This window comes from Naegleria gruberi (genome assembly GCF_000004985.1).
Source record: "Naegleria gruberi genomic scaffold NAEGRscaffold_14, whole genome shotgun sequence".
NCBI lineage: Eukaryota > Heterolobosea > Eutetramitea > Acrasida > Naegleriidae > Naegleria > Naegleria gruberi.
Window position 1 is genome coordinate 840 of NW_003163313.1, and position 25,315 is coordinate 26,154.

The 25,315-nt window shown below is 27.8% G+C and overlaps 10 protein-coding genes across 10 annotated transcripts; 2 read left to right on the forward strand and 8 right to left on the reverse strand.

The window, feature by feature from the left end:
* Positions 1-1,233: 1,233 nt before the first annotated feature.
* NAEGRDRAFT_65369 (uncharacterized protein) lies at positions 1,234-7,177 on the forward strand (the record flags this gene model as incomplete). Its single annotated transcript, XM_002679123.1, has 3 exons — positions 1,234-1,693; positions 1,739-5,161; positions 5,187-7,177. The coding sequence occupies 3 exons, from the start codon at positions 1,234-1,236 to the stop codon at positions 7,175-7,177; spliced, it is 5,874 nt and encodes a 1,957-aa protein (XP_002679169.1).
* A 297-nt stretch (positions 7,178-7,474) lies between these two features.
* On the forward strand, positions 7,475-11,452 carry NAEGRDRAFT_79052 (HEAT domain-containing protein; the record flags this gene model as incomplete). Its single annotated transcript, XM_002679124.1, has 3 exons — positions 7,475-7,553; positions 7,629-8,948; positions 9,297-11,452. The coding sequence occupies 3 exons, from the start codon at positions 7,475-7,477 to the stop codon at positions 11,435-11,437; spliced, it is 3,540 nt and encodes a 1,179-aa protein (XP_002679170.1). The 3' UTR covers positions 11,438-11,452.
* Positions 11,453-11,553: 101 nt separating this feature from the next.
* Positions 11,554-12,081, reverse strand: NAEGRDRAFT_65371 (uncharacterized protein; the record flags this gene model as incomplete). Its single annotated transcript, XM_002679253.1, has 1 exon — positions 11,554-12,081. One exon carries the CDS (start codon positions 12,079-12,081, stop codon positions 11,554-11,556), a length of 528 nt encoding a protein of 175 aa, XP_002679299.1.
* Positions 12,082-14,765: 2,684 nt separating this feature from the next.
* Positions 14,766-16,944, reverse strand: NAEGRDRAFT_65372 (uncharacterized protein; the record flags this gene model as incomplete). The annotated part of the gene is made up of 2 exons (XM_002679254.1): positions 14,766-16,606; positions 16,650-16,944. 2 exons carry the CDS (start codon positions 16,942-16,944, stop codon positions 14,766-14,768), a joined length of 2,136 nt encoding a protein of 711 aa, XP_002679300.1.
* A 121-nt stretch (positions 16,945-17,065) lies between these two features.
* NAEGRDRAFT_65373 (uncharacterized protein) lies at positions 17,066-18,259 on the reverse strand (the record flags this gene model as incomplete). Its single annotated transcript, XM_002679255.1, has 1 exon — positions 17,066-18,259. One exon carries the CDS (start codon positions 18,257-18,259, stop codon positions 17,066-17,068), a length of 1,194 nt encoding a protein of 397 aa, XP_002679301.1.
* An 816-nt stretch (positions 18,260-19,075) lies between these two features.
* On the reverse strand, positions 19,076-19,739 carry NAEGRDRAFT_35997 (uncharacterized protein). The gene has a single exon (XM_002679256.1). The coding sequence runs from the start codon at positions 19,715-19,717 to the stop codon at positions 19,127-19,129; it is 591 nt and encodes a 196-aa protein (XP_002679302.1). The 5' UTR covers positions 19,718-19,739; the 3' UTR covers positions 19,076-19,126.
* A 323-nt stretch (positions 19,740-20,062) lies between these two features.
* On the reverse strand, positions 20,063-20,923 carry NAEGRDRAFT_65375 (uncharacterized protein; the record flags this gene model as incomplete). Its single annotated transcript, XM_002679257.1, has 1 exon — positions 20,063-20,923. One exon carries the CDS (start codon positions 20,921-20,923, stop codon positions 20,063-20,065), a length of 861 nt encoding a protein of 286 aa, XP_002679303.1.
* Positions 20,924-21,817: 894 nt separating this feature from the next.
* On the reverse strand, positions 21,818-22,168 carry NAEGRDRAFT_65376 (uncharacterized protein; the record flags this gene model as incomplete). The annotated part of the gene is made up of 1 exon (XM_002679258.1): positions 21,818-22,168. The coding sequence occupies one exon, from the start codon at positions 22,166-22,168 to the stop codon at positions 21,818-21,820; it is 351 nt and encodes a 116-aa protein (XP_002679304.1).
* A 203-nt stretch (positions 22,169-22,371) lies between these two features.
* On the reverse strand, positions 22,372-23,277 carry NAEGRDRAFT_65377 (uncharacterized protein; the record flags this gene model as incomplete). The annotated part of the gene is made up of 1 exon (XM_002679259.1): positions 22,372-23,277. One exon carries the CDS (start codon positions 23,275-23,277, stop codon positions 22,372-22,374), a length of 906 nt encoding a protein of 301 aa, XP_002679305.1.
* A 661-nt stretch (positions 23,278-23,938) lies between these two features.
* NAEGRDRAFT_65378 (uncharacterized protein) lies at positions 23,939-25,129 on the reverse strand (the record flags this gene model as incomplete). The annotated part of the gene is made up of 1 exon (XM_002679260.1): positions 23,939-25,129. The coding sequence occupies one exon, from the start codon at positions 25,127-25,129 to the stop codon at positions 23,939-23,941; it is 1,191 nt and encodes a 396-aa protein (XP_002679306.1).
* Between the last annotated feature and the right edge of the window lie 186 nt (positions 25,130-25,315).

Below are 25,315 nucleotides of genomic sequence, written 5' to 3' on the forward strand. Positions count from 1 at the left end.
AATCTAATTGTTGATTTAAATAAAAAATTCTTGATTGTAAAAATAACATTTTAATTTCTTCTTCATTTTGTGTTATTTGCATTCTTTTTAAAATTCCAATTATTTGTATACTATTTTTAATATTAATTTCTTGTTTTAATTTATAAATTAATTGTGATAATATTGTTTTCATTATTAAATTAATTTCAATTATTATATTTTTAGTAATTTCTATATTTGGATATTGTTCATATATATCATATCCAATTTCATATATATCTAATGCTTCTGTATATAATTGATTTTGTATACATAATTTTAATAAATTTGGTATTTCTAATATTTGTAATATTCTATTTTGATTTTCATTTAAAATTAAAATTTTACTCTTTTCAATTTTATATTCAGATTGTTGTTGATATTGTAAAGTTTCTAATAAATTTTTAATTTTTAAATAAATTTCATCATTAATTGTAATTGTTAATTCATTTTTTAATTTATTAGTATTAGAATTAGAATTATTATTAGAATTATTAATAGTATTAGATGATGGTGATGATGTAGATATTGATTATTATTAGAATTAATAGAAGGTGATATTGTTGTTGTTGTTGTATTTAAAAGTGATAAATTATTTAAATCATCTAATTTTTGATAATATTCATTTAATATATCCTTTTTTAAATCTAGTAATTGAATACATTCTGATTGAAGTTTTTCTGTTTCTTGTTTAATACTTTGAAACACTTTTTCATTATTTAAAAATACATTATAGTTTTTAGATGAAAATTCAATCATTCGCTTTTTTAAATTTGTTAATTGTTGAGGAATTTCATATTCTTGTTCTCTAATTAAATGTTCTATATTATTAGAAAAATAATGATGAAGATGATTAGAAGATGATGATGTTATTGTTGATGATGATGATAGCGATGCTGATGATGAAGGAATATTAAATAGTGAAGATGATGATGATGATGGTGTGATGGTCATGGATGAAGAAAGGCTTGTCATTTTTTTATTACGTGGGCTTTTTTGATCAATAGATATTAATTGATGATATTGTAAATCATCATCACTATATCGGAATCTTTAAATTACACACAGATGGATAAATCTAATAGCATTGAACAAAAAGGCTAATAACAATTTGATGGATTCATAATTTGTATTGTACTTTTTATTGGTGTGAAGTTGGTGAAGAAGGCTTTGAAATAAATTCGTTAACATACAAATTTTAAATTTAAAAAAAAAATGTTAGCATCAACACCAGCAGGTGAACACGGTGTTGTATTCCAACCTAACAACAACAATATCAATTTTAATAATCAATATTCCGTGGCATCACCATCCATGATGAATGGTTCAGAATCTTCATATCAACAAGAACAATACTATACTAGTAATATCAACAATAATAATGGATATCCACAAAATAATATTCCATCACAAGTTACATCATCAATGAAAGTTGAAAGTAGTCAAGTTGATACTAGTAAGAAGGATCAAAAATCGGAAAAGAAGAAAAAGAAGAAAAAGTCTACTGATAAAAAAGCAAGATCTGCAGAACCACGTCTACCATACAAAGTCTTACATCAAAAGTTAGTTTTAGATGTAGATTTGTATCAAAAGGCTTTGATAGGTTATACTGATATTATTATTACACCTTTCCACAATAATATTGATCAAATATCATTACATTGTCTTCAATCAAGTATGTTATTTAGTAATTAGTTTGATAATTCTAATTCAATTAAAGATGTAACTGGTGTTCATGCACTTTTTATAAACAAACTTAAATCACAACCTATTGTACAACAAAATGAGGATCAAATTCAACAAGTAACTCATAATAATATTCAAAATCAAGTTAATCATCATGATTTGGAAGTATCTATTAAAGAATTCATGTTACAATATGATATTGAAAATGAAGGAACATTAACTATTAAATTTAAAACACCATTACTAAAGAAAACAACATCATCTATTAGAATTTTCTTTGATTTGAAAAATCCTCTAAGTGGAGTCTATTTTGTAGATACAACAAGTAAAAATGATCAGTCAATGATAGATGATAATGAATTGAATTCTAATACTTCAACTACACAAACAAATAATAATGATATGATTGATGAAAATTTATCATCACTTAATAGTACAATGCCACATATGTATACACAAAGTCAAATGCAAGGAGCAAGATGTTGGTTTCCTTGTGTTGATTTATTATCATCATTTCATTCATTTGAATTTGAAATTACAAGTCATGCTGAAGCAATGATAATTTGTTCAGGTGATTTGATAAAACAAGTTGAAAATTATTCAGGTACTTTAAAAACATCCTATTTTAAAACAAAATCCATCATTTCACCTTCAAGTGTTTGTATTGCAGTTGGACCATTTAATATTTCATATTCAAGTTTAACTCTAAATTCCTATGATTTAATATTAAATGCTTTTTATTTACCAAGTTATTCATTGGAATCTATTAGACATACTTTAGGATTTGTGAAAAGAGCTTTAATATTTTTAGAAGATTATTTAGAATTTAAATATAAGGATTTATTTAATTTAAATACACTTAATATTGTATTTATTGAAAATGGTTATACAAAACAATCAACATTTAGTGGAATTTGTTTATTAGATTCAAATCAAATGATATTAGAACCAAATATTATTGATACAGTACAAGATAATAGAATGAGTCTTGTTCGTTTAATAACTGAACAATTTTTTGGTAATTTTATTCATTCCAAAACATGGTCAGATTATTGGTTAATTGAAGGTATTGCAGGATATTTAGCCTATCAATATTATGAAAGTGAATTTGGTCAAAATGCTAAAAGATTTAAAATAATGAAAGCAGGAAAGGAATTACTTTCAATTGAAAATCATACACAATCATTATATATTGAAAATTATTGTCATCCAAGTGAACTTTTAACAGAATATTTACTTAAGAAATCACCACTTGTTATTTATATGATTGATAGACAAATTTCAACTTCTAATATGAGAAATTTATTGAACAAATTTTTAAAAAATGCTCATACACTTGATAGTAAGAGATATAATGATCGTTTAATTTCATCATCAAGTTTTATCAAGACAATTGGTAAAACTTTTGCAACAGATTTAAAAGAATTTTCATCTTATTGGATTTATGGTACTGGTATTCCACAATTTGCAATTTCATTTAAATATGATGATATGAGAAGTTGTGTTGATTTAAAAGTTAAACAAATTTTACCATTTCCTGAAATTCAACCTTTTAGAGGAAAAGTAACTGTTAGAATTTTAGAATCTGAAGGAGCACCAAATGATTTTATTGCAAATTTAGATAAGGAAGAAAATCAATTTGAATTTCATATTAATTCTAAACCTATTAAAAAGCATCACAAAAAAGTTCAAGGTGGACAAGGACAACCAACAGAAGCTGTTCGTGTTATCATTCCATTAAAATGGATTAGATTTGATCCAGAACAAGATTGGATTAAAGTACAATCATTTTCACAAACACAAGAAATGTGGAATTATCAATTGAATGATGTTAAAGATGTTGTTGCACAATATGAATCAATCAAAGCTTTAACATTCTTTGCAGATACTGAACCTGTTATTACAATTTTAAATAGAATTTTAAGAGATAATTCTTATTATTATCAAATACGTGTTTGTGCTGCACATGCTCTTTCTAAAATTCCACAACCAATTGAAAAGAAAGAAGCTTTAAATGTTTTAATTGGATTTTTTAAAACACAATTCTATGATGAACAATTAACTTATTTAAAACCAAATAATTTTAAGAATTTTGCTGATTATTTCCTTAAAAAGGAAATTCCATTAGCTTTAACAAATTTTAAAGATGATAAGGTTAATAATGAAACATTTCCAGAAGTTGTTTTACTTTTATTAGAATTAATCAAATATAATGATGATTCTGAGAATTTATTCTCTGGAAATTTCTATATTGCTAATTTAATCAAATCAATTTCACTTTTAAATACTTCAAATCCTAATTTTAATCAAAAAATTGAAAAAATACTTTACAAATATTTAGTAATTGATTCTGATTTAATTCCAAGTTATCATTATATCAAAACTGTTACTTCTTTAGAATCAATTGCAAATTTACAATCATCTGGTAAATCTAAAATTAATTTGGATGTTTTTTATAGATATTTGGATTTTAAAAAATCAGATCATGTCAGATTTTCATCATGGCGTTGTGTTATGAATATTTTAGATTCAATTTTAGATTCTTCTTCTTTAAATAATAATAATATGAATGGTAATAATTTAAATAACAATAATTTAAATGGTAATAATTTAAATGAAAAGAATATAATAACATCAAGTGGAGAATTAATATCAGAATGTTATTCAAATGTAGAATTATTAACACATGTTAAAATAATATTTAATAGATTTATTTCATTATTAAATGATGAAAATGAAACAAGTCATGCTAAATATGAAATTACTAAAATTATAACACAATCAATATTTAATTGTTCAGCACGTATGCTATTAGAATTTAATAATAAGAAAGTTTCATTAGCATTTATTAAAAAAGTATCAGCATTGGGATTATTTTTAATTGATATAAGATTATCAAAAATAACAAATAGAAAATTAGTTGATTTAATTTGGAATTATTTACATGATTCTAAATATACACAATTTGATTTTAAATTAAGATCAATAATTATGAATTTATACAAATCTATTTGGTCTTCAAATATTCCATTGTGTTATGATTCTAAATTTGTTAATAGTAATAATTTTGATCATGCTATTTTAGTTGCACCTTCTTTATATGGTATTACTGATTTGAAAATTGTTCAACCTCAACAATTGAAAAGTCATCAATATTTAGCAAGTGAACAACCACGTGTTGTATTTGATTCAAGTCAATTATCAAATTTTATTTCTTCACCTGCACTTGCACCAACTATATTTACAACAAGTCAAATTGATAAGAAGAAACGATCTTCAAAATCATCTTCTGCTGCTCTTTCATCACTTGTTTCAAGTGCTACAGCTAATAATTCATCATCAACTGGTAGTGGTAGTGGTAGTAGTAATGGTAATGGACTTAGTGTTGTTACTTCACTCTCTACACCAACAACCATTACAATTTCTACTGCAGGTCAATCTACTGTTATTAATTCAAGTAATGGTAGTACTATTGGTAGTAGTACTAGTAAAGAAGGATTCAAAGAAGAAGGAGTCATCTTCCTCTTCCAAATCTAAATCGTCCTCTAAGAAAGAGTCCTCCTCTTCTGATAAAAAGGATAAAGATTCCTCAGAGTCTAAGAAGAAGGATAAAGATTCTGAAAAGAAGAAATCCAAGAAGGATTCCGATAAGAAGGATAAGGATTCTGAAAAGAAGAGAAAGAGAGACTCTGAAAAATCTTCACCTTCTTCCTCATCTAAAAAGAAGAAGGAAGTTGTTGAACCTGTTACACCAACCACTGTAAAAATCAAGTTAAATACACCAATTACAACACCGTTAGCTAGCAGTTCAACTTCAATGACAACACCTGAACAACCTAAAAAGAAAAAACCTTCTTCAAAATCCAAATCAGAAAAGTTAACTACACCTGCTTTAACAAGTGAAAAATCGACCAGTTCAAGTGCTTCTGCATCCTCATCATCTGCTATTGGTAGTAGTAGTAGTAGTAGTGGTAGTAGTAGAGGTGGTACAAGTCTATCAATTAAGAAGGAAATTAATATTGATGATCAACTTGTAACACCTGCAGCAGCAGCAACAACAATAGCACAAACACAAGAAATTGGTAAGAATGAAAAGGAATCTATTGAAAAGAAATTGAAAAATCGTGAAGCTAAAAAGAATCAATGTAAAGCAACTCGATTAATTTTAATTACATTTGATACAAGTGAAATTAAAGTTTATGTTGAATTGGATGATGATTCACCAACAGCAGATGTAATTTATCGTAGTGTACCATTAGCATCACCTCTAGTACAATCACCTGGTAAAGGAATTGTTTATTTTACATGTGAAATTGAACATATTGAATTAGAAGAAACAGCAAGATCTGAAGTTAAACAAGGTGAAATTGCATTCTGGGTTAGTGGTACAGCATTTGTTTTGGGATTTGGTAAAACAGTATTTTCACTTGCTAATGAAACACGTCTCTATCAACCATGTAATATATTTGGTGAAATGATGTATCCAGTTAAATCATTACAAAAAACAGCATTACAACAAAAAGTAACTGTTAGTCGTTTCCCTAGAGTTTATATTGATTTACCTGAACTTGATAAACGTATCGATATTGATATGTATGATACATTTAAAGATATTACAAATGGATATATTGCACCTAGATTACCATTTACTAGACAATTTATGCCTTTATTTGGTAGAATATTATATTTTAATATTGGACATATTGATACATCACATTTAGAATCAGTTTCACCTGGTTTTCATAGAGATTATTTATATCCAGGTGAAATTGCTTATTGGGCAGGTGGTGATTCACTTTTACTTGGTACAGGTCCAACAGATATTAAGAAACACAATCATAATTCAAAGGAAATTAGATATAATTTATTGGAAAATTGTTTTATTATTGGTAAAATTGTTTCAGCTGATTATAATTTATTACCTGATTTAATAGAAAAATATCCACACACACCACTCTATTTTAATAGACGTGAATTGGTTATTACCATTGATTTTGAACCAAATTTAAATGAACAAATTAATGGTGAAGGTGCTGTTAATAGTTTGGATATTTTAATTGGAGTTTCAGGTACAATGAGTGGAGATATTATATTTGATACTTGTTTTAATGGATATGAAACAAGAGGTCATGAAATTACTCAACCACAAGGTGATAAATGTGGTATTGTTGGAATTAAATTAAATCCAAAAGAAAATCCAATTTTAGAAACACTTCAACATGAAATTAATAATGCAACTGAAACTGCAAAACCACAAGAAGTTGTTTTATTTTGGGATTCACATACTATTGGTTTTCCATTTTCAAATAATCCTGAAACTGCTCCTTATAATTTACCTGAAATGGCAAATCCATTTGGAAGTTTTAAACAAGTTTTAAATATGGAAATGAGTTATTATCAATTTATTAACTTTTTACAAAACAGAAAAGTTAAACAATTTACAATTACAAAGAGAGAAATTGAATATAATTAAAATCATTAGAGAGATACCATTGAGGAGTAGAAAAGTATTATTAAATGACAATGGTTGATAAGAAAGTTCATCAATTCAATTTAGAATTTAATGTATTAAAATTACATATAATCTCTCTTCAAGACATGTAAAAGTTGATCAAAATGATTCCAACAAATAACCTCAGTAAACATTAGAAATTTCTGTAACAGTCAATTTTTTAAAACTACAAAAACCGTTCGAAAAAAACAGAAAATTCCCTCCAAACATTAAAAAAAGTAAAATACCAACAACACCAACACCACCTCACATCTAAGCATGTCATCAGATGCTCGTCTGATTCAATCACTAGAGGAAACTGCTCAATTTATTTCTAGTAAATATAAACTTGATGATGGTATGTTTGTATAATAACACTTTGTCATCCCGACTCTATAAAACATTGTACCTTAAATATGACATATCATTGTAGTATTGAATACCATTTCAAAGAGGAGACGTAATTCTCTTAAATCGTCATCATCCGAAACAACAAATATTCCTCAAATAGCCTTAGAGAAAGTCAATAATTCTCAGAGGCTTCAAAGAGAAGAGGAAGAAGATGATGGTGCACCATCTGTTCTTTCAGCTCGTTCTCATAATTCAACAAGATTAAGTATTAAAACACCTAATAATCAACAACAACAACAATATGAAGTGATTACACCTACAGGCTATTTACAAAATTCATTTCATTTCAATAATAATAATCAATCAATCAACCTCAATCGACCTTCAAGTGCAGCATCAAGTAATAGTTGTGTAAGTCAAAAAACAAGTACAAGTCAAACAATGTATCCTATTAGTAATTCAAAACTTTCTTCACCTAATTCAGTTCCAATTTATCCATTTTCAATGACAACAGATCATCAACAACTCAATACTCAACAATCTCTAATTCATGAAGAACAATTACTTACTCCAAGACAACAATCATGCTTAATGAATCAACAAGAAGAAATATTTTCAATTCATGAATTAGATAGTGCTTCATTAAGATTACTTCAGGAAATTCATGATCCTAAATCTTCCCTAAATAGTAGTAGATCAAATAGTAGTTTAGGAATTCATAATCAAAATAATAACAATTCATTTCATTCTTCTTCTAATAATTATTCACAACAATTAATTAATGATGAAGAATTAAATCAAGCTATAAATAGTCATAACCAATTAAGGAAAGAAATAAGTAATGTCATTCCACAACAAGATTTTATTGAACCACCAAATGAAGAAGAATCAATTCTAGAAGAAGAATATGTTGAAAATTATGAAATTGATGAAACATATGAAATTGAAAATCCACATTTAAATAGAATTCATTTAACAACAAGTGAATCAATTATTAATGAAGTTTTTGATTTAAATAACAAACAAACAAGAGAAACAATTGAACAAGTCATTTCACAATTAACTCAAGTTGAAGATGAATTAGATAAACAAGAAGATGAATTAATTATTAAGGAACAATTTTTAAATCCAATAATTTTAAATAATAATTTAACTAATAATTTAAATAATAATTTAAATAGAACATCTTTGAATCAATCTATTAATAATATCAATAATAATAATATGAATAATAATAATACATATACTAGTCAACAACAATTAAATCAATCGAATCCTTCTAATAATCTTAATAATTTTACACAATGTATACCACCATTAAATGAAGATGTTGATTATAAAACAAGATTACAATATTATATGAAATATTTATTACATTCTAATGAAAAGATAAAAATGGAAAGTATTAAAAATTTAAAAGAATTAATTTCTAATAATCAAATTTATCAATCCTCAACAGATATATATTATAAACTAGTTGAAATATTAAATAATAATATAATACAATTATTTTATAATCAAACCAAAATATTAAATAGAAATGTAATTGAATTATTAATTTTATTATATAAATTTATAAATAATGAAATAATTGAAAATATAATTGAATTATTAAAAGATTTTAAATATTTTGAAATTTATGATTCAATATTAACATTATTATTTAGATTAGGTATAACAACAATTGAAAGAGTATTTGAAATATTAAATATTGAATCAGAATGGAATAATATTATTTTAACACATTTAGTAAATCATCCTTTAATTATTGAAAATGTAATACTTCCTATTTTACATAAAGAATGTTTATCATTTGATTTAGATAAAAGAGAATGTGCTATTAAATCAATTAAACATTTTGGTTTAATTTCACATAAATGTTTAAATACTTTACTAAATATGTTAATTAATGGTTCATGTGATAGAATTTTAATTGGACAAGCAATTAGATCTATGGGAATTGAAGGTGAAAAATCTTTAATTAAATTAATGGAATCTTCAAATTCTAAAGTTAAAGAATCAATTGCTACTGTTTTTGGTGAATTACCATATTTAGTACAATCTCATTTAACTATAATTGCAAATTCAGATATTCATCATTTTATCAAATCACAAAATCCTAGAATTTTATATTATTTTAATGGTGATGATCAATTACCTCCTTTATTATTATTTGATTCAAGAGAATTAATTTCCATAACTAGAAATATTATTAGAGATGGTTTATTAGATGAAATTGAATTTGGAAATCAATTTACATGTAAATCTGAATTAACTTTATTACATGCAATGGTTTCATCTTTAAAACCAATTATTTATAATGATACTATAAATGGAAATAATACATTTTTAAATAATACTACTTGTATTATTAATAATAATTATACTTTATTAAATAATACAATGAATAATAATTATAAAAATCAAACATCAATACTAAATAATATTAATAATACTAATAATATTAATACATCATTTAATTCAACTTGTTATAATTCTCAACATGATCAAAATACATCATTTTCAATATTAAAAAGTTATTATATAAAAGAATGTCAAAGAATTAAACAATTATATCAACCTAATAATAATATATTTAAAAATATTAATAATACAACTACTATTACTACTATTATAGAAAATCAAAGTGGTAATATTTGCAACAATAGTAGTGGTAGTAGAAAAATGTATTTAAATTCATATTTTGAACAAGTACAAGTGAATACAATTTCAAATGAATGTTTAAATAGTTTAATTTGTAATTTTAAATATTCAGATGAATGTGTTAGAATTGCAAGTGTTAAATCAATTATTAATTTAATAAGTTTAAATAATATTAATCAATTATTAGAATCATTAAAAATTGAATGTTTAACAGATCCATCACCAAGAGTAAGATCATTAGCATTGGATGCTTTTGCTAAAATTGGAAAATCATGTTCATGTTTAAATAGAAGAGAAAAGAGATCAATTTTACAATCAATATTACCATTAATAAGAGATTCACATTGGAATGTTAGAATGAGTGCATGTAATGCATTATGTGAACATTATTTACAAATAATTAACATGTCTAATTTTGATAAGGATTTTTATAGACAAATTTTCCATATTTTAATAACTGCATTAAGAGAAGGAACTTTATCAAGAAATGAAATTTGTAAATGTTTAAGTTTATTAGAATATGATGGTATTTCACAATTAATTTATTTATTAAGACAAGATTCACAAAGTATGAGTATTCAAGTTAGAATTTCATCTTGTTATGGACTATCTTTAATTTCAATTGATTCTCCATATATAGATAGAATAGTTGAAACATTATTCATGACTTGTAATTCAATTGAAAAAACTCCACCTCTTGTTAGAAAAGCTGCTATTAAATCTTTAGGTGATTTAGCAAGAAAATCTAAAGACAAATTATCATATCTAAGTCCAAGATCACTTTTACCATTTTTATATTCCTTTTTAAAAGATAAGCATTTAATTGTACGTCAAATGTCTGCTCAAGTTTTAGCTCATTCAGGTCCACATGGTGAATTATTATTAATGGAAGCATTATTGAAAGATTCAAATTCAATTATTCGTTCAAGTGCTGCTTTTGGAATGACTTTTATTGGTCCAAAATCAATCATTTCATTAATATTAGCACTCTCAAATGAAATTAATTCACAAGTTAAGAAATCAATTTATATTTCAATTGAATCTTTTAAATTTGATGAAATTATTTCAATTATTCAAAACAAATCTCAAAAGGATTCAATTTTAAATACTTTATACACAATTTTAAATAGAATTAATAATTCAAGAGAAAATTGTTATCCATCAGATTATGTTTTAGATTTGTTTAATTATATTATTAATACTTTTCATTTAGAAAATCAACAATAAATTGTTTTTTCAATTAACAATTATTCACCATCATCATCAGATTAATATTTTAGATTATTTTAGATTAATGTTTGATTAAATCAAATTATTGTTCTTATATAAATTTAAATATTAAATTATTTAAAAGAATTATTTGGAATGGAGGCTAACATTGGATCTGATAATTTTCTATTATCGGAAATAGTACTGTATGAATTTGTTATTATTGGTTTTTGATTAATTAATAATGGTATTTGATTATTATTATTATTACTACTACTACTGATGGTATTATTAGCCTTTGATGAATTTGAAGAGGATGGCATATTTGATGAGTCTGTAAAGGTTAGGGAAGGAATTTTGTTATTATTAGTATTCATTGTATTGCCATTTGTCAACATTTTAGGCTGATGTTGTTGATATTGTACTTGTAACATTGGAATTGAATTTGATTGATTCATTCTCTCATCCATAATCATTGCAATTTGATTAGCCTGAGAATTAACTTTATCAACAGCATCAAATAAAGAATGAATAATAGCCTCTGTTAATGAAACTGGTACATTTCTATCTTTTTGTAATCTTCTACGTGCTTGAACAATTTTAAGAGATGAAAATAAACTAGCCAATGCTCCAATAATCATATAAAGAGGTGTTGATGACATTTCCGATTTTCTCCTCTTCTTGAAAAAGCCTTTACAATAAATTATTTTTTTTTAAAATAAATTCAAATAAATAATTGATAGGAAAATCGAGAATGATACCATTTCAACCTTGTCTTTGAAAACATGAATCATATTCCATCCAAATATTAATAACATCTAAAAAAGAAACAAATTAAATATAAAAATTACAATAAAAATTTTTAGCCTTTTTTTGAAATTTTAAAAAAAATGAAGAGAGGTCTTGTTCGCACCACTTCGATCCTCACGAGGCCATCAGCATGGAGAAATTGTCCTATTGCTCTCGTTAATAATATTAATTCTATTGTTATTAATACAAATAATACACAAAGTAGAAACAAAACTATTGAAGCTAATAGAAAAGTTGATTTTAGTTGGGGACAAAATAGAAAGGCTGCCTTGAAGCACACTTATTTGACTGTTGAACAATCCAAGGAAGCCGTCAATGATTTGAAAAATGCTTTGGAAACTAATTACAAGACTGATATTGAAAATATCTCATCAATGTGTAAGTTTTTACTTTGAAAAAACGCGGAAATGTAGGAACGATATTAGCTAATGAAACCCAACTCTATGAAAAGTATATTCAATATATGGAATTAATGTTAAAAGCAAGGAGTGTTGTTTGTGCTAAATACGGTATTAATACATCCAACAATGATACTAATGGTATGTTTACAATGATGACAATTTTATTCTTACAATATAACAATATATAATAGATCGTAGACTTCGTATGTCTTTGGGAAGAAATAGTGCTAATGATGAAGAATTACTTAAGCAAATTCAAGACTTGCACCAATATTTGGCCAAGTCTTGCTTCGGAATTGAAAAATTAGAAACTAGATTGGAAGAAATTCGTGTTTTGGGTGTTCACCAATTGGCTAAACAAAAAATGGTGGAAGAGTTTGAAAGTATAGCTCATACACTCTCATTGGAAGAATTCCTTCCAAAATCACGTACAACATTGTTCGACCTTGAAAGAAGTTTGTTGAAATCATATGCTGTAGATATTGCTAAGGAAGAAAAGAGAAAGAGCCAATTTGAAAATGGTGAATTAAGTGAAGAAGAGAAAATGAAGTCCTATGTTGATTGGATTAAGGAAGTTCAAGTTGACGAATCTGAAATTCAAAACAAGTTGGACAAACCAGAAGATTGGATTACATTTAGATTTATTTTGAACGATTTGCTTTTTAGACATGGATAAATTTACAATTAAAACATTTTTGTATAAACAGCGAGCTTTTCTTAGACCTGTATTGCTACTGCATACTTTCCTTGGTTACTGTCCTTTGATACTGGATTATCAATTAAACATAAACATTCTGTGTTAGTGATTGGATTTGTTTTGGTTGCAAATTTAGTCGTTTGTTCATTTCGACTTGTTTCATTTGCATTAGTGCCACTCGGATTATGGAAATATTCTTGAATGAAACGATTCAAATCCATTCTCATATTAGCTCTATTATTGGCTCTTCTTTCTCTTCTATGAGTTTCAATTCTTGTATCAATTTGTTCATGTTCAGTAAAATCTCTAATTCTAATAAGGAATGCAACAAGTAAACAAACAGCAAATTGAAGTGATTCTGCTGCAACAATTTGAATCCAAAAGTTTTGAGAAATTTCACCAACAAACATGAAAACCATCATCAAGGCAAATATGGCAATATAGGAAGCCAAAAATAGGAAGAGTAAAAATCTTAACTTTTTAAATAACATTAATTTCATAAATGTTGAAGATTTCATAATATCCACTTGAAGAACTAATGGTGCTTCCACTTCCAAATATCTATGATTTAATAATTTAATATTCATTCCTATCGAAGATAATGCATGACCAAATAATATTACATAGAGAATAAATAGTGGAAACTATTTAAGAGCCTTATTACAAACTCTATCAAAAAACACTAATACTTACCATAAAGAAAATATTGAAAATTCTTGCAACTTCGCAAAGTGCTAAACAAGTTAAATTCCATATAATTGATCTCTTTTCTGTATTTTCCAAAGAGTTTCTTGTTATTGCAACTCCCTTCGCCAGTATTAATAAACACCCAAATAATACAAGATTAAATATTACATTAGCAGTGTTAGATAATAAAGTAGGAGTGACAGTACATTGTGATTTTCCGTTATATGCACAATCATAGAATAAATAAATACTACAAGATGTATGAATTATTTTAGCTAATGGTACAAGAACAATATATCGATGAAGAGAAAGGCTATACTTTTTTAAATAGAGAAAATAAACAACATGTATAATCCATAGTAATCCAACAACAGCCCACAACCCTGTAAATACACCATATGCAATTGGTAAATTTTCATAGGCTTTCGGATTGAATTGATCCGAGGTTGTTGTGGTGGTTGACATTTTTTGTAGTTTAAATTGTGTTGATTTGATGATGGATTGGTTCGAATAATATTTTATTTTAAGGTCAACAACTCAATTTCAAAATCTTGAGTTGTGTTGGGGTTGCATTTTAATGCTAAAAACGTTCAAATCTTTCCAATAAGAACATTTGATTCTTAATTCCATTGAGTTCAATTGTATCAATTTGAAATCTCTTTTAACATAAATGAAAACATATAACAAAGAGATATCTTTAGATTGTTTTCCAATTTTGTAAAATATGATTTTTATTTAAACTCGGAATAAATTAATTAAAATTTCTAATCTTCGATTTAAACTCTTCAATGTTATCAAAATTGAGTTTTACCAAATGTCTTTTTGTTAGTGTTTGTTTAGTATAAGGGCATGTATTCTTTGGTTCAGTATTTAATACTTTTAACCATGTTTGATATCCTAAAACATGTCCATATGGAGAAATAGCTGGATCTTTAACTTGTTCTAATGTAATTGGATCAATGAAATCTTCCAAAATATTTCTTGTATGATTTTCATCATCCGAATCTTCATCAGAAGATTGTTCAGAACTTTCACTATCACTCTTTGAATTATTACTTGATGAACCTGTATGAGATGAAACTGATTCACTATCATTTTGATGACTATCTTCATCTTCTTCATCATCTGATGGTTCAACAACTTTCTTTTTCTTAGATTTCCTAGTTGGAGTTGTTGGTTTTTTTCTCTTTTTAGATGTTGATGATGAACTAGATGATTTACTAGCACTACTGGCACTTCCACCTCCGCTCTTATTTTTACATTCTTCAACAATATCCAATTTAAAATCTCCTGATTTTAAAAGAGTTCTATAAAAATTACTACATTGATATCCAACTCTTCCAGGTATTCTCTTTGAAAATAACCCCCATTGAAAATTATCAGTCTTTTCTATATACTCTTTCAATTTCTTAATAAATAACTCTTTCTCTTTTTGATTCCATTTTCCATTCTTTTGAGATTCACCAGGTTCATTAAATCTATAATAATAAGCATTTGGATTGGTATTAATTTTTTCATAAGCTTCAATTCTTGCTTTTGACCATCCATCCTTTTTAATGACATCACTCAAAGCATCGTCAAGAAGTAATCTACTAGAACTAATATTGGTGGAGGTTTTTCTCTTTCTCTTCTTTTTTTCCTCTTGTTTAATTTCTTCATCAATTTCTGAAATTTCTTCATCTTCTTCCTCTTCTTCAATTTCACATTCACTCTGAGATTCTTCTTGTCTTGATTTTTTAGAACTCTTCTTGGAAGATGATTTCTTTGTTTCTTTTTGCTTAGTTTTACTTGTCTTGTTAGAAGATGGCTTTTTTCTTTCCTTAATTACAAAGTCATCATCATCTTTATCATCTTCTTCCTCTTCATCACTCATTTCATCATTATTATTACTATTAGAAATATTATTTGTAACAGGTGTAACAGATCGTTTAGAAGATTCATTTGGTGGAATGAATGAAGTTGAAGTGCTTGGAGTTTCATTTTGATCTGACATTGATGGTGATTCAGGTGAGTTTTGATCTTGTTCATAATTCCATTTATCAGCAAGTGGAACCAAATGATCAACTGTTAAGCTTGGATTTGGATTATATTCTAAAGCAATTTCCTTTCGAATTTGTTGTAAAAAAGTGTAATCTGTCAACTTGATAATTGCTTCTTCCTCGATATTGTTAGTAAGCTTGAGAGCATAAAGTGCCTCTTCATTAGAAACATGTGGAATAACACATCGCAATTGATAAATTTGATGTTTACGATCTCTCTTTTCTAATCTTCTAAATAATTCATGTTGGTCTTTCAATCTCTTAATAACTTGTAATTTTTCTTCTTGTGTCAAGGAAGGATCACAAGATTTTTCAAAATTAATGTTTCTATTTCTTTCAATTTCCTTCTTAGTATACAATCCTTCCCTTTCAATGATGTCCAAAAGTATTTGTTCATCATCCTTATTTTGAATTCTTTTGAAATCTTGTTGTTTTTTAAATCTATCAATTCTGTTTAATAAAATTAAACTTGACATGGGTATCTTATTAGAATGTTCACTTGTTTTTTGATCACAAATGCAACGAGAATCAAAATATTCACAATCATTGTCATCTTTAATAGTTTAGTAAATGTTAAAAATTTTGTAAAAACAAACCCATTGTTATACTTGATGACGGTTGTTCAAAGAAAATGCTCTTCCCAATTTTAATATGATTAGGAACGTTTGAACGTTTAGAAGTAGATTTTTGATTTTGATTACTAGATCGTTTTTGTGATGAAGATTTCTTCTTCAATCTACTCCTTCTATTCTCTTGTTCACTATCCGATCCATCACTATCAATATTGTTTTGTTGTTGTGTTCTTCTCACCACTCTTCTTCGTGGAGAAGTAGCTTCAGAATGAGTAGAAGCCTCCGATTGAACGGAATTACTTCTCTTTCTTGAAGACATTTTTTTGGCGCGTTAATTATTTTCGAATTTGGAATCGGTTAACTTGCCTTTTTGAAAAGATGGACACCTAGTGAAACGAAACCAATAACAATTCAAGTTTTACAATATAATAGTGTACAATTTATGGGCTTAGGTTTTCAATATTATCAAGTACAATGTCTTCAGTGGTCTTGTTTCTCCTGGCTGCAGCTCTTCTTCTTCTTTCATTAGTGGATTGAGAATCCATTGAAATGTTCTTTGGCAATTTTGATTCTTCCTCTTCATCAATCAATACAATACTTCTTGCTTTATGATTACCAACTTCAATAATTGGTGCATTAAATCCGGTACCATTAAGCACAGATTGTGATTCAAATCTTCTTTCAAATAATCCAAGCAAATCCATTACAACACTACTGAGTTTCCAAATTAATAAATCACTTTGATAACCTGGATATTGCCTCTCTCCTCCATTTGTAGATTGAATTGACTCTTTTACAATTGATAACTTCTTCTTGATTGTATGACGAATTCCATGCTTTGCAATTAATGGAATATTTTCTTTGAGTAAACACAAATTGTACATAACTTGCATAGCCATCTTTGGAACGTTATGTTGTTCATCTAATCTGTGGTGAGTATCAATCATGGCATTAATTTCATCAAAGATTCCATTTTCTCTAGCTATCATAAATCTATTCTTTGGATTGGCAGACAAATAAACCAAAGCTTGTATAATGTGATGCTTAATCTTTAAACTCTTTCCCGATGACCTTAATGATTGAACAATACCATATAAAATTGTATCAGTTCCACACACAAGAGTTTGATTTTGGAATGTAACGGACATATAATCCAATACTCTTGCTGCTAATTCTACAGTCTCTCTATCAGAAGAGCACAACATCTTGGCCAAACCAGGAAGACAATTTTCTTCATTAGCAATAAAGGCATCAATAATCGGATCTTCAAGAAGTAAATTACCCAAGATTGCTAGAGCATGTTGTTGACATCTTTTATGAGCATCATTTTCTTGTTCTATAACCAATATTGCTGAAATGGCCTCAATAAAATTATTAATCATGGCCATGGATTTTCTCAAAATCTTTTCATCACTAATTTTTCTTAACATACATGATGCATGGATTTTATCCTTAGACTTTCCGTAAAGTAAGGTTTGTATATAATCAGGTACTTTTTCCAACGTTAATTCTGCTTCCGATTTATTTGCAAGCTCTGGATTTGGATTAATAATTGGCTTAGTTTCATACTTGAAGGTTAACTCTGATAACTTTGCACGAGCAGGGCTATCAAAGGTTCTTGCTGGTGAAGACATTTTTTTAAGGCTAAAATAACGAACGTTACACTCAATATTTATGAAATTTAACTTTTTGAACGTTACCGTATTGACGAATTTCATCATCAAGATTTTCAAGCACTCATTAACAATTGAATTCGATGGTAGTGAAATTGTTTCAAATGATAATAAGGATTTACTACTGCACTGTAATTGTTTCATAAATAGACAAATGACAAGTATAAAAAAATGATTATAAGTGATTATCATCTCCGATTGTTTCAACTATTAGTTGCAGTGATATTTGTTTGTGCAGGGTTTATTCAATTAATAGAAGATGTTATGTTTACTATAGATGCAAGGGTTTTATTTCCTCTATTTCAAACCTATCATTGGGTTTCTGTAATTTTGGATTATTGTTTTTCAGTGACAACAATTTGTTCTGGATTGATTGGAATAATATCTGTTTTAATTCCTGATGTGACGCTGCCAAAAACTAAATTATTTACATTCATTGTGTGGGTGATTTCGTTATTTGTTTCTTTTGGATTAGCATTAGCAAATGCAGGAATTGTTATTTATTTAATTGTATTGGTTTACGATCCAAATAGTACTGAAGTACAATCATTTCACTTTAGTTTCATATTTTCACTTGTTTATCAGGGATTATTTTCAATTTTATGTGTTGTTGTATTGATAATTGTTGTCTTTTTGGAAATACCACTTGTTTGGTCCACATACAGGAGAAATCAAAAGACTGATTATCAATCTCCAAATGATGATTTAATGAATCAAGGTCATCAATTAATGAGTGATGATGAAGACAATTAGATGATCAATTTTAATGATGATCAATTAATGAAAATAAATTAAAATTTATAATTTTGAAATATGCTGATCAGAGAGTTATAAGAGACGGGATTCAGCAAACTTCCAGTTGACAACATTCCAGAAATGTTCCATATAATTAACCTTATTGTTTCTATAATCAATGTAGAAAGCATGTTCCCAGACATCACAAGTCAAGACTGGAACAACACCATCAGTCAATGGACAACCACCATCATGAGTAGAAACAACAGACAAAGTGTTATTATCCTTTTGTCTAACCAACCAGACCCATCCGGAACCGAAGTGATTAACAGCTTGAGTATTGAATTCAGCCTTGAATTTATCGAATGATCCGAAGCTCTTTTCAATGGCTTCACCAATTTTACCAGTTGGAACGCCACCAGCATTTGGTCCGATAGATTGCCAATAGAAATTGTGGTTGTAGACTTGAGCAGACAAATTGAAGGCCTTTCCCTTGTAATTCAACAAGATTTCTTCAATGGTCTTACCACTCAATTCGGTTTCAGTTTGAGCAAGTTCGTTCAACTTGACAGCATAACCCTTGTGGTGCTTTTCGTAGTGGAATTCGAGGGTTTCTTGGGAGATGTGTGGAGCAAGAGCATCCTTGGCGTATGGCAATGGAATAACTTGATCAAGGAAAGACATTTTGTTGTATTGTGATTATGTGTTTTTTTTTGATTAAATTCCGTTGTCCATCATTAAGCCACTTTTAAAGCGCTGGAAATGCTCGCTCAAAACAACGACAAAATTGCTTCTGCAGAAGAGTGCGGATTTTCAATAATGAGGTACGCACTCAATTGTTGTCTCTGAGGATCAACCTGTACTGAAGAATCATTACTTTTAATATTTAAAACGTTGTAAACTTTGTATCTTATCCCATTAAACATTCTAAAAATCAACTGATATTTTTATTTAGAAAACCATATATTCAAATTGGTCATGATATTTGGACATACATTGTAAAGTATTTTGTAAGTTTATTCAATATTTCTATTCAATGTAATCATAAATAATTAGATGTGAAATAGACATTCGTTTTTCGTTAACAGAATCCAGGTAATTATAATTAATCATGTACTTATTGAACTGTTCCTTCATAATTATGTTCACTTCATCAGTTTCCTCTTCATCCTCACTGGCATTGTCCTCATTTCCTGCTTCGTGACTCGAATCAATTGGTTTTTGCAAGCTCAGTTCCTTCCTACTGCTTCTATAGAGTTTGAAAAGATATTTGTGATTTTCAGATACATCTTCCGCAGATCTGTTGGTTATTAAACTTCTAACATTTGGATCTGCATTAAACATAATCAACAGATTTGATTTTCCGTGAATTCCCTTAGTTTCTCTCTCGCAACAAAAATGCAGTGGTGTAAATCCTTCTGGGTTATCTGCTCTCCTATTAATATCTTGTTTCCCAATGGTAATGAGTAATTTAACAACAGATTCATTTCCCAAAGCATGATGAATAGGGAAGAAACCATTCTTATCACTAACATTTGGATTTGCATGATTTTTCAATAGCCATTCTACTAACTCTGCATTTCCCTTTCTAGAGCTTAGCATTAGGGGCGTTTGCTGCATTGTTCCTCCCACTGAGTCTATTAATTCACCCTTTTTCAGTAACATTTTAATAATCTTCTTCTCTTGAACCATATGAATAGGCTTCCATAGAAGAATATCCGATAGAGTTGGATCTGCATCGAAATCTAACAATAACTTAATCATTTCCAACATGCTTTTTGATTTGTTTTCATCAAGTGTTGCTTCAAAGTTTCTTGTTAATAGGAAAAGTGGAGTTTCTTGTCTGGATTTTCTTGTTTTTTGGTTTGGATCAAAACCATATCTTAACATTATATTTACAAAATCAATACTTCCATTCATACAAGCAATATGTAATAGAGGAAAATCTTCTAAATTTCCAACTGTAGAGGATGCTCGCTTTAGAGTTTCTAACTGATTCGAATTTAATAATAACCTCTTCAATATTTCAATGTCATTGTTATTCAAACAATCAATAAATAATTGGGTTAAATCATTGTCCGAATATATTGTACGAAGGGAATGTATTTCAATTTGATAGTGGTGGTGAGTAATATTGAGTGTTGTCATCAGGTTTGTTCTCTAACGTTTTTTTTCTTTCTAAAATTGTTCTATTTTTGGGTCAGGGAATTTGACCTTAATGAACCATACAACAATTAAGAAGTGATGTTGAGCAATTCAAATGATTCGATGAATACATGCTTGATTTTGACAAAATTGTTATTTCTGAGAATAAATGTAATTGACTGGATTTATTTGTTATTTGATCCAGGTTTAGAGTTTTTCAATTTATGAAGAATTTCCATTATTTACTTCTTCCATTCTTGCTCTTTGCCTTCTTACTATGACATTGAAATTATGATACAGTGCATATTTTGCATGTTACGATAGAGGAAAGTGTATTATTTAGTTACAAACACTTTTGTGAATCTCAAAAGTAAAGATAATTGAACCTTAAGAAGTTAAATGTTAATATTAATATTCAATGCCTTTAATGTGTAATAAAATCAATTGGTTTGACAAGTGGCCATAGTTTCAATGGTAGAAGAATGTTGCTACTTCTTTTCAGTAATAAATATATAATTCTACTTCTTTTCAGTAATACATTATGTATGACCAGTTGTTATAATAATAAATCTGTATCTATTCTCAAGTAATACAACATGATAATTGTGTGATGGTAATATAGAATCTGTTCCTTTCTAATTAAAACTTCTTTTCGAAGGCTATTCTTTTCATATCAGCTTGAACTTGATTTTGTTTGTTATTATTAGTTAATCCAAATGATTGAATACTGAGGAGAGGAACTGACCAATCCAAGTTTAAGAATACTTTGGTATTAACACCCATTCTATTATTCTCAATACTTGGTGTGGATGAAATTTCCATGTTCAATGATGGTGCAATAGAAGTAATAACAGTCTTTAAAACAAAGAATAATAATTTTGCTGATTTAAATGTTCCATTTCCGATCAATCCAAATATTAATTTAATCATTCCAAATAAGAGGTTGGAATCTTTTTGATGAAGAGTTGTTGATTGTTTATTGTTAGACATTTTTTCTTCTTTTTAATTATTTTAATTATTTTAATTATCAAATTATTTTCAGTTCAGCTAATTGGCTTGGATCCATTCCAATCGTTTCAGGCCAATAAATAATATATACATCATTCCTGAGATGGTAGATTCCAATTCGAAAATGCTCATCTATCTTTCAATTTTCTCACATTTGTTCAGCTAATTGCTTCCCAATATTGCTTTTACACCGTTTGTTCTGGCTCTTCATTGACATTATGAGAATTGAGAGTTGGGGTATATTGTATAACAACTTCATCTATTCCTGATGATGGTAGTGTTGGCAAAGAATTTGGTGACTCAGTCAAATGAGAAACAACTACTCCTGTAAATCCATCATTATTCTCCAAATTGTTAAATGTGTTAGTGACATAGTATAGACCTGTTTGCTGAGATTTTCCTTCTTGCTCTTTCATTGGTGTAACCATTGTAGGAGAATTTCGTGTATTGCTAATATTTGTCATGTGACTGTGTGCAATTTCTTGATCTAAAACACTCGATCTTCTTCTACAACATCTTTGGAAAAGAATTATAATGAGGGAAAGTAACATTACTAGAGTAAATCCTATCAATAAAGGAATTATAATGGAATAGAAGAATAAATTATCTGCTTGTTGCTGTCCATATTCACAATTAGAGTATTTCAAATTGGTTACATTAAAAGCTCCTACAAATAATGATCCAGTCGTGACATTAGTTGCATTGAATTCCAAAATATTATAAGTTGTTCCACTAACACTTTGAGAATATGAATAATAATCTCTGTTGGCCTGGATTGATTTTTGGTTAAAAACTCCATTCTCATAGAAAAACTTGAATGAAATATTAGAAACTGGAATGGTGAATGAATTGTGCCATCTCAATTGAGATATGAAATCCTCTGTTTTCATTGGACCTTTCAATAAATTATACCCATATATTAATGTTACCTTATCATAGTTCAATAGTTCTCTTCCATCAACAAAATAAACTCTGAAAATTATTGTCTTTCCATCAGCAGATACTAGAATGGACGGTGAAGATAAACTAACTTGAGGAGAGTCAACAAAAATATCAGAATTCTTGTCTATTACTAAATTTCCGGATGGCATTCCAACAGGTGATGGTAATTGTCTTGAAATTACTGAAAAAGGAGAACTACAAATTGTATGATGATCCTTAATATATTTACAAATTCCAATAAAATACACTACCTAAATGAAAATGTAAACTTTTCCAATACATATATTGAACAATCCTGTTCTCCTGATAATGTCAAAATAGTTGACACTGAATGAAGCGAATATTGTCCATTGACACAAATTGGTGATAATACAGTTAGGATGACCATACAAACTACCATCATCATACAATACAAATTTTTTGAATGATTACGATGATGATTATTATTAACTGATAATGACGAAGATGATGATTCTATCAGCAGCAGCTCTGAGATATTCCTTTTTGTATGCCAGCTTTTTGCTCTATCCGATAATAATTTGCTTTGACTTCTATTGCAGTTATGAAAGTTAATTTCAATGCTTGAGCCACAATAACCATGATGATGATTGATTGGTATCATTTTTTAATTGGTTTTTAATTGGTGTTCATCTCTTTGAACTGTCTTGTTTGACTACTGATTTTGATTGGGATGTGACAGCAATTTTACATTGATTTCTAAGGGAAGTAATATTGGGATGTGATGCCTTATTCTAGTGCTTAGTGGTCTTGTCCTTTATGATTTAATAAAACAACCCTTATAGAATTGGGTTATAATGAGAAATGATAAACTTCTCTCCTGAAATCCAATCTTTTCACATTGTCAAATTTACAAAACGCTGGCAATTTAAAATTATAAAATCCTGTTTCAATTATTCCTCCTGCATAGTCACTTCTCCATGGGTTAGCAAGCTCTGAAATTATTATACAATTATCGTTGAGAATAATCTTTGGATTAAATCTATTATTGATATGATCGTATGGACGAGGTTTAGAATTTCCAACTCCTGACCTATCTGTCAAACATGAGAAGAAGCATCCAATCAAAACTCTGTAAATTCCAATTTCTTTACAATCATGAAAAGCATTTGGAATTCCCTTACTGTAAATTCTTCTTTTAAGGGATTCTGGTGTGTAGAATTTGTAAATACTATCAATTGTTTTCAATTGTCTGTCAGTATAGTGATGGTAGGTCATGTCTAGCATGAAACATGAATCAGTTCCATCAATTTTTCCTATTAGAAAGAAATTTGATAGATTCGTTTTTGATTTGTTGTCTGTTGTGTCAAATGTTTTGAGTTTGATATAAACTTGTTTCTTTTCATGATCTACATCAAGAATTTCGACTAATCTCGAAAGTATTTCATTTTCCAACATTAAATTTTCACTACTGAGATTGGAAATATTTAAATAATTTACAATTTCTATAATTGAATCAAATTTCAAATCAAGATTGATGTGAAAAACATTAACATCTTTTCTCTTTACATTGATAATAGAATTGAAGAAATCTTTTTGCAACTTTTCATTTGTAATATCAATTCTATTCGAATCCTTTTTGTTTTCATTGTGATCCAAATCACATTTAAATCGAATAATAATCTTTGATCTCTTAATATTCACCAAATAGGCATCATCAGAATAGGTACCGGTATGCAAATTTCCATTTAAAACTTGCTCTTCCATTTCAGATACTTTCTCTAAATTCGATTGATCCAGTATCGGTTCATAATTCCACTTATTATTCATCAATTCCTCCAAAAATTGCTGTTCAAAATCTTCTCTCTTCCTCCTATTATGATAATTAATTCTAGTCTTAACAATAATACCAAAACTTTGTAAAATTTCAATTAGTGATATATTCAAATTTTTCTGATTAATTTTGTGATTGGGAAATTTTCTGGATGAAAGTGAAATTTTTGGAATTTTGTGATGTGTTGTTGGTGTGAATTGTATTGACATTTTTTTTGAATATTTCTTCATTTTCAATTTGGAGATTTACAATAATTGTTTGTTGATTGAAAAGCGGCTGATTTTTCAAGTACTTGACCCATCATTGGAATCTCATTGGCCAAGTGTTATCCCTCACTCAATACAATTTTCACATCACATTGTAGCCACCACCTCAGGTTAGAAGGTTACAATGCG